The sequence below is a fragment of the Chlamydotis macqueenii genome, chromosome 1 (assembly GCF_036417535.1).
Source record: "Chlamydotis macqueenii isolate bChlMac1 chromosome 1, bChlMac1.mat, whole genome shotgun sequence".
In the NCBI taxonomy this organism is placed as follows: Eukaryota; Metazoa; Chordata; class Aves; order Otidiformes; family Otididae; genus Chlamydotis; species Chlamydotis macqueenii.
In genome coordinates this window covers 146,930,944-146,945,356 of record NC_141556.1, presented here as the reverse complement: position 1 = coordinate 146,945,356, position 14,413 = coordinate 146,930,944, and the positions used below count along the sequence as shown (strand labels likewise).

Below are 14,413 nucleotides of genomic sequence, written 5' to 3'. Positions count from 1 at the left end.
ATACCTACACTGACAGATCAGTTGGAGACTGGGTCTGCTTTTTTTCCCAAGGACTCACAACATTTTAAAACTTGTATTTCCAGTAGATGAGAAATACAAATATCATAAAATACTACAAAAATAATAAACTTCTATTCTTCCCTTGTAGAAATTTGGAGACCACTCTGTGGCACAGATAGAGCACATGCGCTACAAACACCGAATCCGTGTCCTGCAGAGCCACGAAGACACAACCAAGCAAAATGTGGTGGGTAGGGTATTGTTTTTACTGAGGTAGCTTAACATCTGCTCTCTGGAGGCAGACAGCTTTCTCTTTTTAAAAGGGACCACCAGATCTTGAAAAAAGGAAGAATCCTTACTGATTCTAGAAAAAAAGTTTTTTTTTTTCTGGGATGCTGATGGGTTTGGTTTTTCTTTTGCGGCCACAGGCATTGTTTTCTAGGGTAGCTTTAACATTAAGAACAACTGCAGGACTGTCCAGCCCCGTGCCTTGTCTCTGGCCATGGCCCTAGGCAGATGCCCCGGGAAGAGTGCAAGAAGAGAGCAAGCACAATGCGATGCTTCCCTGGCCGCCTGTGACCTGTAGCTTAGGGACTTCCTGTCTTTGTAATAGCCCTTGAGGGATTTCTCTTTTCATGGATCTGTCCAACCAGTGAACCTAAAGAAGGGGGAAAAATGGCAAAGATTTTTCAATACTGTGGTTTTTCAACTGTACCACATAAATATAGTCCCTGCGGGGCTCATAGGCCTGCCTTTGTCAGTGATGATGGGAGAAAAGACGGACACTAACAGGATTTTCTTTCTTTTTAAGCTCCGAGTTGTCATCCCAGATGTTTCGATTCTTCCTGAAGATTTAGAGGAATTGTATGACTTGTTCAAGGTTGGTCTCCCTGAAAAGTAGGGGATGCACCTATTTGAGGCTTCTGGGTGTTTCTTCCAGCTGTTGCTTTTGCAGTGCCACCTTGGACCTTGTGTCCTCTGCCTGGGCGGTACTCTTCTGATGGGATCTTGTAATTTTGTCCTTTCTGTGGTTGCCCAGTTGTTAAAGAGGACTAGAAATGTACTGATCCTTCAAAGGAGAATTGCTTCAGAGTTTCCTTTCTAATTTGCTGCTTGGAAATGGTCCATGAGAAATTAGATTCTGGTAATGTTCACATGCAGAATAAATTAAATAATATGTAGCTCTGCTTGCAGGGAGCTCTGCAGTACTTTTAAGTCCTGCTCTCTGAATGCTGTTTAAAGACAGATTCTATTTTCCATGGGGGAAAAATTCCCCACAAACTTGTGTCCTTGCTATTTGTTCCCAGATTTCTAATAGTTTTTATTTATTTATTTATTTATAACAAAAAAAAAAAAAACAACCAACAGTTTCTACTTCAGTTCCTTTCTGTCAAGCTGATGTTTGCAAGAACTATTATAAAAGTTATTTGGAGGCAGGGACATCTAAGCTTATACAACTAGACTTGATTTAGAGGTCCAAGCATGTAATTATCCCCCTTAATGGACCATTTCTTTTGTGTATTGTTCATAGTCATAAATACCAGGTACTGAGAATATGACTGTGGTATGTCCTTAGTGTTACGTAGCTTTGTGGCTAAGAGCAGCTGTATCCTCCCTCCATTAGCGGTTGTAAGATGATGCTGCTGGAGCCTGCTCTTCAGTGCTTCCCTCCTGCTCCTTGCTACTTTGGTTTTGAGCTGTAACTGGCTTGCACTCCTCCCCTTTCCTCATTTTGTTTCTTGGTGGTGGTTCCTTTTTTGTTAGCTTCCTTGCTCCCCCGGGACAGCTTGTTTTGTTAGGACTCTTTGTTCTGCACCAGCGTGTCCTTCGGGGAAGACTGATAGGTACGGTGTCCAAACGGAGAGCTCTGAGAGAGAACAAACCAGCAGGTCAAGCCTGTGTAATGCTCACTCTGGATTTTCTCTGACCTTCTGTACCTTTGACTGGTTAGAGACATCCCAGGCCAGATGTGGCTAATAGAATTTCAGTAGCCTGCAGTGAATTTCTTCCAAGAATCTGCTTAGTCTCCCTTCAAATTTATTAATTATCCATTGGAAATAATGAGAGTGCTTGGCTGCTCTAATTAAAAGTTCATACTTTGCTTTTTCTCACAGGAATGGTCTTGGAATCATTATAAGACCTTGCGCAGAGAGTTTGGAGCATTTCCAGCATACTTTGATGTGAATGCCTTTTTCTGTCGGTGGCGTGCTCTCTGATACCACTCGCCGCAATCCCCCCTCTCCCGTCTCTGATTTCTCCTAGAGGGAACATTTAATAAGGTGTTACTGGGAAACGACGAGTCCGGTCGTCGAGCGACACGACCCCAGCAGACCGTACGCTGAGCAGTACCGCATCGACGCCCAGCAGTTCGCTAACCTGTACAGGCTGGTCTCGCCATGGACCTGCGGGGACCACACCGATGTCCTCGCCCAAAGAACCTTCCGGCTCCTGGATGAGAACATGGACCGGCTGATTGAATTCAAGGGGCTCGCCAGCTGCTTAGGTATCTGCTCCCCTGCGGGGTGGAAGGTGGGCAGAGGTGGGAGGCGGCACGTGGGTGAGACACAGATGTAAAAACACCATACAACTGGTGGGACAGGATGTGAGCAGATGGTTTTCTTGGGCTTGTACTTAGCCTAACTAGTGACCTTTACTCATTTTTTGTGTTCAAATCACCTGAAGTCAGTTACATTTAAAAGATAGCGTAAGGATGTGATTGAGTAGTTCTCAGACAATAATGATTTTGTTGCAAATATTTTATGAATTAAAATTTTACCTGGATCTGCATAGAAGGCTAGGAAATCCCCTCTACCAGATTGCTGCTTTCAGTATACCTTTGAAATCTCGGTATATCTCTTTGTAACTCCTTCTTGAAGACCTAATCTTACACAACTGACTGCTGCTTGCCTTATGTGTTGACAACAAGCAAAATAATCTGGCCAGCAGGGACTGAGCGCTGTGCTAAGGTTGCTCTTGAGGCCACCAGCTGTTCTAATGAGATGGCGCTGCCCGTCCCAAAATGTGGCTGAAGAAGGAAGTGCTGCATCTCAACTGTTGCCTGACTCCAGGTGAAAAAACTGAATCAACGTTCAGAAGTTCAGTCAAAATCAGTAAATCCGTATTCTAGCCGTTGAAGCTTTCTAGAAATTTTTTGATATTAACCAAGCCGACCTGTATTATATTGTTATGATTTTGGTTCTTAGAGGGCTACAACTTTAAATTAAAAAAAAAAAGTTCTTCACAGTACTTCAGTGCATTTGAAAGTTTAGAATCTCATTTCTACTGGTCATTGAAAATATGAATTATATTACAGGTGAAGTAGTTATCTCCTTTGAGCTTATTCTATAGAACAGCAGTAAGGGCTGAAGGGGACAAATATTAATATGATGTCCCCAAAGGGATTTTTCTGTGTCTCTCCGCTCACATTCCTGTTAATCTGTGGCAGCAAGCAGCCTTTGTTAGATTCCCTGCCGTTCTCCGTGATATTTTTAAACGATGCTGAAGCTCCATAGGGTTAGGTCCTCCCAGTCTGTTTTACAAGAACCAGATGGCTCTCACCTGCTGGTCCTCATTGACAGGCACAACTTAAAATATTAATATTACACTGTAATATACTGGCCATATGTTTTCATGTATTGTCCATGCAAACAATTCTCTTTTGTGCACAGAGATGCCTGATTTATTTTAAACTGTGGAAGTAAATGCTCTGGTCCACTTCCTCCTCCTTTTTTTTTCCTTGCAGATGTTATGTATAATGGAGAAATGAATGAAAAGATAAAGTTACTGTATAAGCTGCATATCCCACCGGGTAAGAAATCTGAAAGGGAATGGATACCTCAGTTTCCCCAAAAATCTCTTGAAAAACGCTTTTGGGAAAAGGCTACTTAATGAAGAACACTATCTTGCTTCCTTCAGCTGGGAGCATACAGGATGTGCATTTGTAATTATGCTCACTGCATTTTAAAATTTATTCCAGTCAAAACCTTTTTGGGTGAAATTTACAGATATAAAATGTCAAGGCTCACACCTGCTGCATTCAGAGATCTTTTGCAGCCAATTCTATGGTTACTTCTAGACAAAATATTGAAATCGAATAACATTTTTGGATGGCTGCTACTCCATGTACAGTAGAAATCTTCTTATCACATCTTGATACAATTTTGAATAGGTGACAAAATTCTGTGGTAGTTTCTCTTGCAAAGTTTTTAAGTAAATGTGCCGTTCCTGGCAAACTTCCGACTTTCTCACTGCAGCACCAGTCTTACTTACATTAACAGAATTTTACAGCATGATTTAATGAAGTACTGTTTAAAAACATCGTTGCTCAATTATTTTGCATTCTTCAAATACGGAAATTTTGAAAGCATAAATAACCATTATGCAGCGTTCAAAGGATAAATCATTACATTTTTCACTTTTTTTTTTTTGATAGCTCTCACAGAAAATGAACGAGACAGCCAGTCACCATTAAAGAATCCTTTGCTGTCAACTTCGAGACCACTAGTCATTGGAAAATCAAATGGTATGTCCAAAATGGTTCTCTAATGCGTGTGCATACAAGAGAGCAACTTTCCATTTGTAATCCCTGCTCCATTATCTCCACTCTCTGGGGTTTATTTTTAAATGTTAGTATACTCCAGTGACTTGAAAACAAATTCTTCTCTTTGTGTCTGCTCCACGAAAGGTGATGCAGTAGATTACCAAAAGCAGCTGAAGCAGATGCTGAAGGATCTAGCCAAAGAAAAGGACACTAAAACTGAGAAAGAATTGCCAAAAATGAGCCAGGTACGTATACTATTGTCTGTTTTTAAAGGAGTGTATTGTACTGGAAAATGAAATTACTGAATAAAACAATTTAGCTCTTTCTGGAAAAGTGTAACTTAAGACTGAGCTTAGATTCAGTCCTTCAGGTAACTAGGATTGTGCTACTCTGATCCGGGGTGCAAGTATCATGTTTAAAAACTCTCAGCCACCTTTCTAGCAGCTCCTTCGCCTCAGGCTGCCTGGTGAATAGAAAGAATTTCAGACTCACCCGCACCTGCAGCATAACAGGTTGGGAAACGGGCTCATGCAGGCTGACAAAAGCCCTCCTGCTAAGCCCAGAGAATTCCTGAGGGTGCATTTTGCTGTTCTGTCTTCCTGGACATCCTTTCCAGCAAACCAGTAACTTCTTGTTCCGTCACCAACTGGGACTTGCCCTGTCTTAGCCAAGCGCTGACTAGAACTGCAGGAAGTTGACAGCTGAAGGCTCTCATCATCGTATCGTCTCTTCCCTAATGCCAGCAGAGCCTTGTGTATGTTGCTGGCGTAACAAAATCTACTTGAGGGAAAAGGGTGACATATTAGTAAAACAGATGTACAGACGTACAAAAAAGGTGGGACTGCACCCAGAATCCCTTCTGTCCTGGTGTTGCTAAATAAAGTTTTAAATGGGTGGCATGTGCCTGCTCAGCAGTAATCTCTCTTAAAGGCATAACTGGACTGAACTTCCTGCTGTCCCTTCCACCCTGCATTAGCCATCCTATGACAGTACGGAACCTGAGGGCTCACAAATTTTGTAACAGGGTATGGAAACATCCTCTCTAGCCTGATGGGGAAGGAAAGAGAGAAAAGGGGTCGGGCAGGGAAGATGCGTGAGTTTTATTTGTAGAAAAAAGAGCTGTGGAAAGACGGGAGAGAAACAGCAGATGGGAAGCTGCTTACAAACCTGTGGATGGCTGCTCTGGTTGTAACTCATGCTGTGTAACAGCCCCCAGTTTCCCACCAGTAACAGTTTGTATCCCTTGCCTTGTATCTCACTTGCCCTTTGGTCATCTGGGAGGTCCTGCTCTCCTTCATCGAGGTAGCAAAATACTTCTTTGCTCTGTTCTCTTTTTGATTTGCAGCACCAAGGTTTCCTAGCATCAGCAGGGGTTGAAATCCCTTCACTAGCCTCTTTTTTAAAAAGCAGGCAGAAGTTATCCATGAGTCTATAAATCTACACAGCTTCCTGCCTGCCTTTGCAGTACCGTGCCCTCGCCGGCCTCCTACAGTCACCCATCATGTGGCTGTTCATAGTTTGATTTTAGCTTTTCATCTGTTACAGAGGGAGTTCATCCAGTTCTGCAAAACCTTATACAGCATGTTTCATGAAGATCCAGAAGAGAATGATTTATATCAGGCCATCGCCACTGTGACCACACTGTTACTTCAGATTGGAGAAGTAGGACAAAGAAGCATCAGCCTGGGGAGCGGATCGGACGAGTTCACTGAGGACTTACAGCCCGAGGCCTCTGCTGCAGAGCAGGATGCTGTTTTTACTGACACTGTGAAGACTCCTCACAAAGACTCTCAACCTTCACCTGTGACTGAAGGGGACTGGACTGTCTCTTTTGAACATATTTTAGCCTCCCTCCTGACTGAGCAGTCATTAGTTAACTTCTTTGAAAAACCCTTAGAACTGAAGCCAAAACTTGAGAATGCAAAACTAAATCAATATAGTCTCAGAACAAATGGAATGAGCTGCCAGTCAAGGGGTGAACACACAAAACTGAACCCACAGCAGTAGCAAACCTGTCAAAAATGAAATGCACTGAAATTATGCCAAAGCACACACTGTAAAAGGCTTTCAGTTAGCAGTGGACTTTTGATAAACAATTTGTTGGTCTGTGGTTTTCAGTTGAAGAGCTTTAAAAGCTAAAGGGTGTGTAGGTTTGTTTTGTGCCATTGATTTATTAATTATGTTCTTGTTTTGAATGTAAAAGGAAACATCTGTCTACAGCGTGAAGACACTGAAGCCTTCTTCCGCACTGGGAGAGCAGAGGCTGGCTCCAGTTATCTTTTTTTTTTTTTAATTTTATTTTTAAACAGGGGAAAACACTTGTCAGCTACTGTTCGCAGTTTGTTTGGGTTGCCTTTTTTGCACTAATACTGAAAACTGTTTCAATGCTGGTAATTGAAACTATTTTAATATATTTGATTGTATCCCAATTTGTATGTCTTGCTGAAATGTTAAGTGTACATGGACTGTGCTTCTGATGTTGGTCTGTGAAAACATGCACTTTTCAATAAACCCTTTTTGTACTAGTCTGCTATTGACAGTATTTATTGATTTACGGAAGGTAAGTGCCTTTAGTCCCCACTTCATTAAACAAATTGCCTGAGCTAGCACGCTCACAATTAATTCACTAATCAGAACCCCGGGTTTCAGTGTGGTGCAGACCTACTTGGCAGAAGCCTACCGCTTCTGCCTAGACCAGTGAGGGACCAAATACAGAATGTACTTTATCCACAAGAGATTATTACACCTATGAAGTACTGATCTAACAGTTCTGGGGGTTTGTTGTTTGTTTTTGTTTTTTTTTTTTCTTAAACACTAGGACTTTGCCATACACAGAGGAACACTCCCATCTCCTCCTTTTGCCATTCACATCTAACAAAGTCTACAGTATCTTTAATTAAGCAAATTTCACCATTACGTTCAAGCCCAAAGAAAGCAAGATACTTGAAGAGCTTGTCACCTGTTCAACTTAACACTTCATGGATGAGAGCTTGAAGAGACTGGACAATAAACAAAAAAACCCAGTATTTTTTTCTTTTTATCCTTTTATTGTAATGAAAATCAGTTTAATTTTCATCCACATTGACTGTCTGTAGACCTGCAAAACAAGAAATTTTATCACCACCTATAACTAGGACAATTCCCTTTACGTATACCCATGTCTTCACAATAAAGTGCACCTACAGTTTCAAAGCTAGTTTGCTGATCTAATTCTGGAAGAGCACACTATAGGCAAGTGTTTCACCAATGTTAAAATAAAAACTTCATGTTAAATCAATTCTGCAGAAGCAGCAGAAAAGGCCCAAACTGCTTGAGCTTTTCACATCAGAGAATGTACTGTATACAGGCAAACACAAACCTTGAACTACCCTAACACCTCTGCCCACTGTTTTTTTATTCTCTCAAAATTTACATGATTACCTTGCTAAACTCTGTATTTACTCTTCAGTGTTGATCAGGCAAGCTAGCAGTCCTGTTGTCTACAGCAGAGCTACTTTAAGGCAGCGGTGTGACCCCTTCAGCATGCTTTTCACACAAATTTTGTATTGCAGATGGAGCTGTCCCTCTTTGCCACTTGTTCAGAAAAACACGGCGTGGAGGAAGAGAGACGGCATGCAACCTTACCTTTGAACGTTGTGACTGGTACATAGGTAACCAGTGTGTATAGCTTGTTTGGCGAATCTTCATCCTCATTGCGCTTTCTGGACAAACGCACACGGATGCGGTAAGGAACATTCCTAAAGTGAGGATGACGGATCAATTTTCAATAAAATATGTATTGAAACCTGTTAGTTCATAGACAAGTTCTTTGTTCTGTGGTTACTACCCCCTCTCCCAAATTCTTAAGCTTTGGCTATTTGTGCAAAAATATGATGAGTCAATTCTGTTTCTATCTCAACAGCACAACAAAAGCAAAATGCCTTAAGAGATTACACTGTTTGCCTTAGAGGGGCTTTTTTTTTGTTTTGTTTTGTTAAAGTGAGCAGGTAATATTTCACTGAGTCTTGAGTAGGATGAATCCATAATCCAGTGGGAGCATAAAGTCAGAAGTGCACCATCAGTCCACTGCTAATCCAGGAAATACACTATGAAGATGATAATGAAGCACAGCGTGAAGTTGACCAGCAAGCAGCTGTCACTAACAAAGGGAAAATGGTGAGGGAAAAAAAAACCCCAATCTGTTCTGAAAGCCTGAGGCCCCTGTCAAGAGTACTGCCAATCTGTATGCCAGAAGTCCTGTGAAAATTGCAGCGAGCATTACACCTGAACCAAGATCTTCCTCATGGACATAAAACTGATCAACATTTCTTCCTCACAAATCCCATGGAACCAAAACAAAATCACTTAGATGACTTTTCGTTTGTAATAGGCCACTCACAGCTTGGCATCCTCCCTTAATACTGCCCAAAATATGCTGCTGAGAGAAGGCACAAAACTATTTGTCTACATCATTTTGCAAGTAGCCTCCCACCTCAAGATGTTAGCAAACTCCTGATCCTTCCAGAGGATGCATGATCTATTCTAACCAGTGAAAACAGCAGCTGGAATGCACACCGAAAGAAGACACGTGATGACTCCCTGCTCCACAGAACACATTTACAGGTTAATATAAGGAAGTTCTGGATAGGAGCCTCACTACTAAGCTCTGAAGTTAAGCTGTCACCTGGTTCAACTGCTACTTCTCCATTGCATATGAACTGGAACAGCTCACCAGGAAGGACAGGGAACCCAGTCACTTAGTCCCATCTTCCCACTCTGATTTTGAAGGAAGGGTTGGCCTAAGCACACAACTCCAGGTAACGGATTGTAAACGTGTCACAGGCTACACACAGGAATCTAATTCCCAAAAGACATGGTTTAAAACAAGGGTTCATGAGTATCCAGTGTATCACTCACAGTATTAATCCTTACCCGTTAACCTTCTATTATGGTTTAAGTGGTCCCACTTCTCACAGGAGTCCTTTTGGACCATCTTACACACATGTCAAATGGCAAACTAGCTGCCTCTGTAGCAGTGATTTAACAGAAATTGTACATTTTCAGCCCCCTTATCACTTGTACTTTCAAGGCATGATGAATGGCCCTATCTAAAACACACCTCATTATTTCCTTGTGCAGCATTGGTCAATTCAGCACGCTGTGAAACCTAGTCCCATTCAGACACACTACGCAAATCACAGGTACGCAGCCTGGGACTGCAGGTAGCACTAAAAAGCCACGTTTCTAAAAACTCTCTGCTGCCACAGGGATTGGGGTAATACAACGCTCCAACACTCCAATCCCTTCTCTCCCTCCACTCCCAAACCTGCATTCCTTCTCTCCTTTGCTTTATTATCAGAGGTATAAGGAAGCCATTTCAATTCCAGAGTTTACCAAAGCTCTGCTACAAATATGCTGAGGGGAGCTGACCAGAACACAGAGGTGATACAAGATTAGCTTGACATGCACACTGTAAGAAAGGAAGCATTTGCAAAGAAAATGCAAATACTGCAAGAAGTGTACGAATTTTTCTACCCTTCCAGGCCCTGTACCCCTAAAGACAGTTACAAGGTTCTTCCTCACCCAGTAAGGAAAGCTGCAGAAACCTACCTTATTCCTTTAGCCCAGACTGCTTTGTTCAATCTGGTGTCAATGCGAACATCAGGAGTACCCATTTCTTTCATCGCAAATTTACGGATTTCCTTGAGGGCACGCGGTGCTCGTTTCTTGAAGCCCCTAAGACAAACACAAGGGCCATTTCTTTAACTTCAGGAAACTGCCAGCATTGGACACTTGCCGCAGCATTCGACCACTGACGTTCTCTAAACATACAAACCAAAGAACTGTGCTCAACAGCTGCACCACAGCATGACCAGATCTTTGTTCTGGTAGGTAGCTGCTAACCTGAATATCTATGCCCAACAGAAACCACTTCTTATGTAGAATAATTTGAATAAAATTCTGCAACTGCAAGATCTCTCAGATCTTAAGCGTTATTCAAACATATGGACGTTAAAACTTAACACAATATTACTGAAGAGATCAGAGCTTTCACAGATACTCTGAATAAAACACCTATGAGAAAAGCAGTGCAACAACAGTGATATAAACTTGGCAGGACTGTACTGGTACTGAAATAAACAGCAGAAGAACAAAACTGAAGCTATTCTGCATATCAACTTCTGCTAAACAGTATCTGATGGTTACTTTCCTCACATTGGCAGGACTGCACCAATACCACCATCAGAACCCTTTTTTTTTACATGTATAGCCTGCCTCGTGCGTAGGATGAGCAGATTCTGCGTGACTGGGCATTCCCACTAAAAGTCACAGCTGCACTCTGAGTGTTTGGCTGGGTATGCTATACCCACACTGTGACATGCGACTACAGTGCCAGTAGTGTCCCAGGTCCCACAGTGGGTTGTACTGAGTATTATTTGCACACTGCTGTGGATACCTAGTGCTAGAAATTGAGAGTGGGTGAGTGATTACAAGTGAAACAAGCATTAAAAAAAAAAAAATATTTCACCCCTAGTACTTCATGTCCCAAAAGAAAAGAGGGTAACACAAGAAGAAAATAGACTGAATTGCCATAAGCAATCAACAGGCAAGGCCAGGACATTTATTGCCATTTAAAAGTACCACTGCCTCCCATCCTCACCCAGAGTTTTGTAATAGGCCACTGTCTCATTTCTCTCCCATTCTAAGTTAACTTCAGCAATTTCACCCACTGTTCTGATCCGGATACAGCTTTATTTCATGTGTCTACAGCCATACACATACAGAGACAATCAGAGGGAAAGGCAGCTTCTCAACAAGTCCTCTCAAGCACTTTAAAACCACAAAGTTCAACATTTTGTCAGGTAACAGTTCCTCTAATCTACACACAACAAATACTGCTTAACTCCAATCACATCCCAATTTACACCTCGCACAATTTAGTGATAAGCACGGAGCCAATCACTCAATTACAACAATATTTAATTTCTAAAACATACTACAGTGGGCTAAATCTTAAACTTAGCTGGGGAAAGAATGAGAACCTTTCCACAGAGGTAAATAGCTCTAACTTCAAATTATACCCAGGAGCATTCACAAAAAAAAAAAAAAAGAAGAAGCACCTGTTCCTGAAAGCCACCTGCAAGTATAGGTCTGCACAGGCATCAGCATCGGTGCCAGTGATGACTGTCACTCTCTGTTCTTTAAAACTTACCAAACCCACTTCCAAATGCCACTCTACAGAAGCCCAATTTCACTGATAAAAACCAACAACTTACACGCCATGGATCCGCTTGTGAATGTTGATGGTATATTCCCTCGTTACCACCTCATTGATGGCAGAGCGTCCCTTCTTCTTCTCGCCACCTTTCTTTGCAGGAGCCATTTGAGCAACGCTGAAAAGCATCCGTGCATGCATCAAACGCAGACCCAGCTTCCCTCAGACTATTCCCTGTCACCTTCCCTCCCATCGTCCCCAACTCCTTGCAAGCCACACAACTCAAAAATCGGAAACTTATTTAAGATTAATTAATTCTCACGGTCATATCAGTTGCAGATTTTAAGCAGCAACTTTCCAGCATCACAAATGTTTTACTTTCATCTCCCTGATAGGAGCACAAAACTCATCTGAGACTCTTCGGCCACATCCCAGGAAGATCGGGCTCCTGCCCGGCCCCAAACGCTCTTAAAACCACCCCATCCTCCTTCCGTATGTCCAAACCCCTTCCCTCGCCAAGGCGACCCAGGAGGGCAACTCGGCCCGTCCCGGGAAGAAGACGACGCAGCCAGAGAGCCTCCTTCCAGGGACCCACGGCGGCCTACAGCTTCCTCCTCCCTCGTCACGGCCCAGCACGGACCGCAACCCCCCCACAAAAGCCCCCTAGGCCGCCCCGGGCTTGCGCCCTGCCCGACTCAGTGCAGGCCTACGAGGGCAGGGAGATGGGCCCCTGTCCCGCCGAACGCGGGCCCGCTGAGAGGAACCCCCCGGTGCCCCCCGCGCCGGGCCGCCCCCCACGCCGGGCCAGGCCAAAGACCCCTCTCCGCCGCGAGGTCTCCAAGACGGATGAAGGCGGATTCGGTAACGGGGCCCCCGGGGCCGCCACTCACCCTGCCCGGGCACAGGCCGGAAAGGAGGGCGCAAAGGACTGTGGGAGCGAGGAGCCCTTCCGGGATGCGGGTGGGGACCCACTGCGCCGGCGCAGGCGGGGGCGCGCAGGCGGGGGCGCGCAGGCGGGGGCGCGCAGGCGGGGGCGCGCAGGCGGGGGCGCGCAGGCGCGTTCTGTGTTGCTGCGCGGCCTTGTCAGTCGGTACCGGGGAGCGGTGGGGGCCCGTGGCTGCTTCCCTTTTAAGGGGGCTGCTGACCCCGGAGGGAGCGGCCCCCGGCCCTTGCGCCCCGAAAGTTTCTTCGGAGGCAGCCTGCGGCCGGAGCCCTGAGGCAGGGTTCGCCGCGGAGTGAGGAGCCGGCTGTCCCTGCGGCGGGAGCCGGCCTTGCCTGCCAGCCCCCACCGCTCCCAGCCCCCAGGCCTGCTCCGTCCATGCTTTGGGGTGGTTGCAGGAAAGGATTCGCAGCACCGGTACCTTAAAAGAAGGGTGCCCCTTCACAGCTTCCCTGCCTCCCTGTGTTTGACCCCGGTGGCTTTGGGTAGCCACCTGCCTACTTGCCCGCTTTTTAGGAATCTTTATTTTAGGCATTGTATAGGGACGTTGGCTTGGGGGTCGTGCTTCTAGCAGGAGGATTCCCTGTTCAGATCTGCAGCTCCTGTTCCTGAGACAGAAACCCTGTGTGGCTGCCTGCCCAGAAAAGGTACCTAAGCCGAGTGATTGTGTTGGAACAAGCCAGATCTTGGCCATAATGAACCGGAACAACAGCCCGGCTCTACGAAGGGGGCTGGCATTGTGTGCATGTGCAACAGGGAACAAGTGCAATGATCCAAAACCAGAATGTGTGTACAGAGAAGAAATGAGACAATATGAAGAACTAGATATTGATGTAAATCTGTTCTTGCAAGTGCTCTGTATCCTTCCAAGCAATATAATGAGCCAACTTATTACAAAGCAACTCCACCCTATTTACAGCTTCCCCTGTTAAGAACTTACAGTGCTGCTGGTTTTAGAAAGATAAGTGTTTGCTCTGAGGCTGAGCTTGGTTCAGACATACCCACTGGCAATCACGAGAGATGTGCGTGTATTATAACTATCCCTGAGAGTAAAACAAATTCTTAAAGGAATTTTCTTTTCCTGTGGTTTCCATCATAGTAGTTGAGATCCATGGTAGTGATGGATCACGTTCCATCATTACCTCTTTCCCGCATGAACTTTGTGGCCTACAAAGAAACAAATTTGCCCTCCCTTAACAGAAAGAGACAGGTTCCTTGAGACATCAAGTGAAAGCACTTTAAGGTTTAGCTCTTTAATCTTCATCTGGTGGGGTCACTCTTGCTTCACGGAATGCACAAATTTAGAGAGATGAGCAGGCTAACTCAGACTGGTACGTAAAGCTAGCAGTAAAAACACTTTCTTAGAGACCAGATCTGATCTCTAAACACTTTTTAGAGACCAGATGCTTTATTCCCTCTTCTTCCTTCAATGAAGTAAAACAAAAGGACTGAAATACACATCCACCAATGAGTCGTACCAGCCAGTCTTGCTGTGGATGCAGCAGGGTCATTTTGCCAGTGGGTTTTGTCTAGGAGATCTTTAGCCTTTTTAGAAGGTTTTTCAGAACTCCGGGCATATTAACCTTTTTTATTTTTCTGAAAGTTTACTTTTAGCCTTTCCAGCTCCCAGCCCAATTACCTCCATTGTTCCTCTATGGCACAGAAACCAGAACTGAACATGTGACATGCTCCTTGGTGCTGAAGGGCCGGAAGGGCAGCATGGTCTGTGCTCTCCTGA

At 44.3% G+C, this 14,413-nt stretch overlaps 2 protein-coding genes across 3 annotated transcripts in view; one reads left to right on the top strand and one right to left on the bottom strand.

Moving 5' to 3' along the window:
* The window catches only part of TBC1D8 (TBC1 domain family member 8), a 49,459-nt gene extending 42,393 nt beyond the window's left edge, over positions 1–7,066 (top strand). For both annotated transcript variants that reach the window (XM_086769464.1, XM_086769460.1), the window contains exons 14-20: positions 149–247; positions 812–880; positions 2,263–2,503; positions 3,743–3,808; positions 4,433–4,522; positions 4,685–4,785; positions 6,086–7,066. In XM_086769464.1, the coding sequence (XP_086625590.1) occupies positions 149–247; positions 812–880; positions 2,263–2,503; positions 3,743–3,808; positions 4,433–4,522; positions 4,685–4,785; positions 6,086–6,547 (1,128 nt within the window). In that variant the 3' untranslated portion in view covers positions 6,548–7,066. The remainder of the gene's footprint in view (positions 1–148; positions 248–811; positions 881–2,262; positions 2,504–3,742; positions 3,809–4,432; positions 4,523–4,684; positions 4,786–6,085) is intronic.
* Positions 7,067–7,564: 498 nt separating this feature from the next.
* On the bottom strand, positions 7,565–12,672 carry RPL31 (ribosomal protein L31). The gene is made up of 5 exons (XM_086769455.1): positions 12,626–12,672; positions 11,797–11,913; positions 10,130–10,255; positions 8,165–8,277; positions 7,565–7,637 (listed from the first exon to the last, which is right to left on the bottom strand). The coding sequence occupies exons 2-5, from the start codon at positions 11,901–11,903 to the stop codon at positions 7,606–7,608; spliced, it is 378 nt and encodes a 125-aa protein (XP_086625581.1). The 5' UTR covers positions 11,904–11,913; positions 12,626–12,672; the 3' UTR covers positions 7,565–7,605.
* Positions 12,673–14,413: the final 1,741 nt, after the last annotated feature.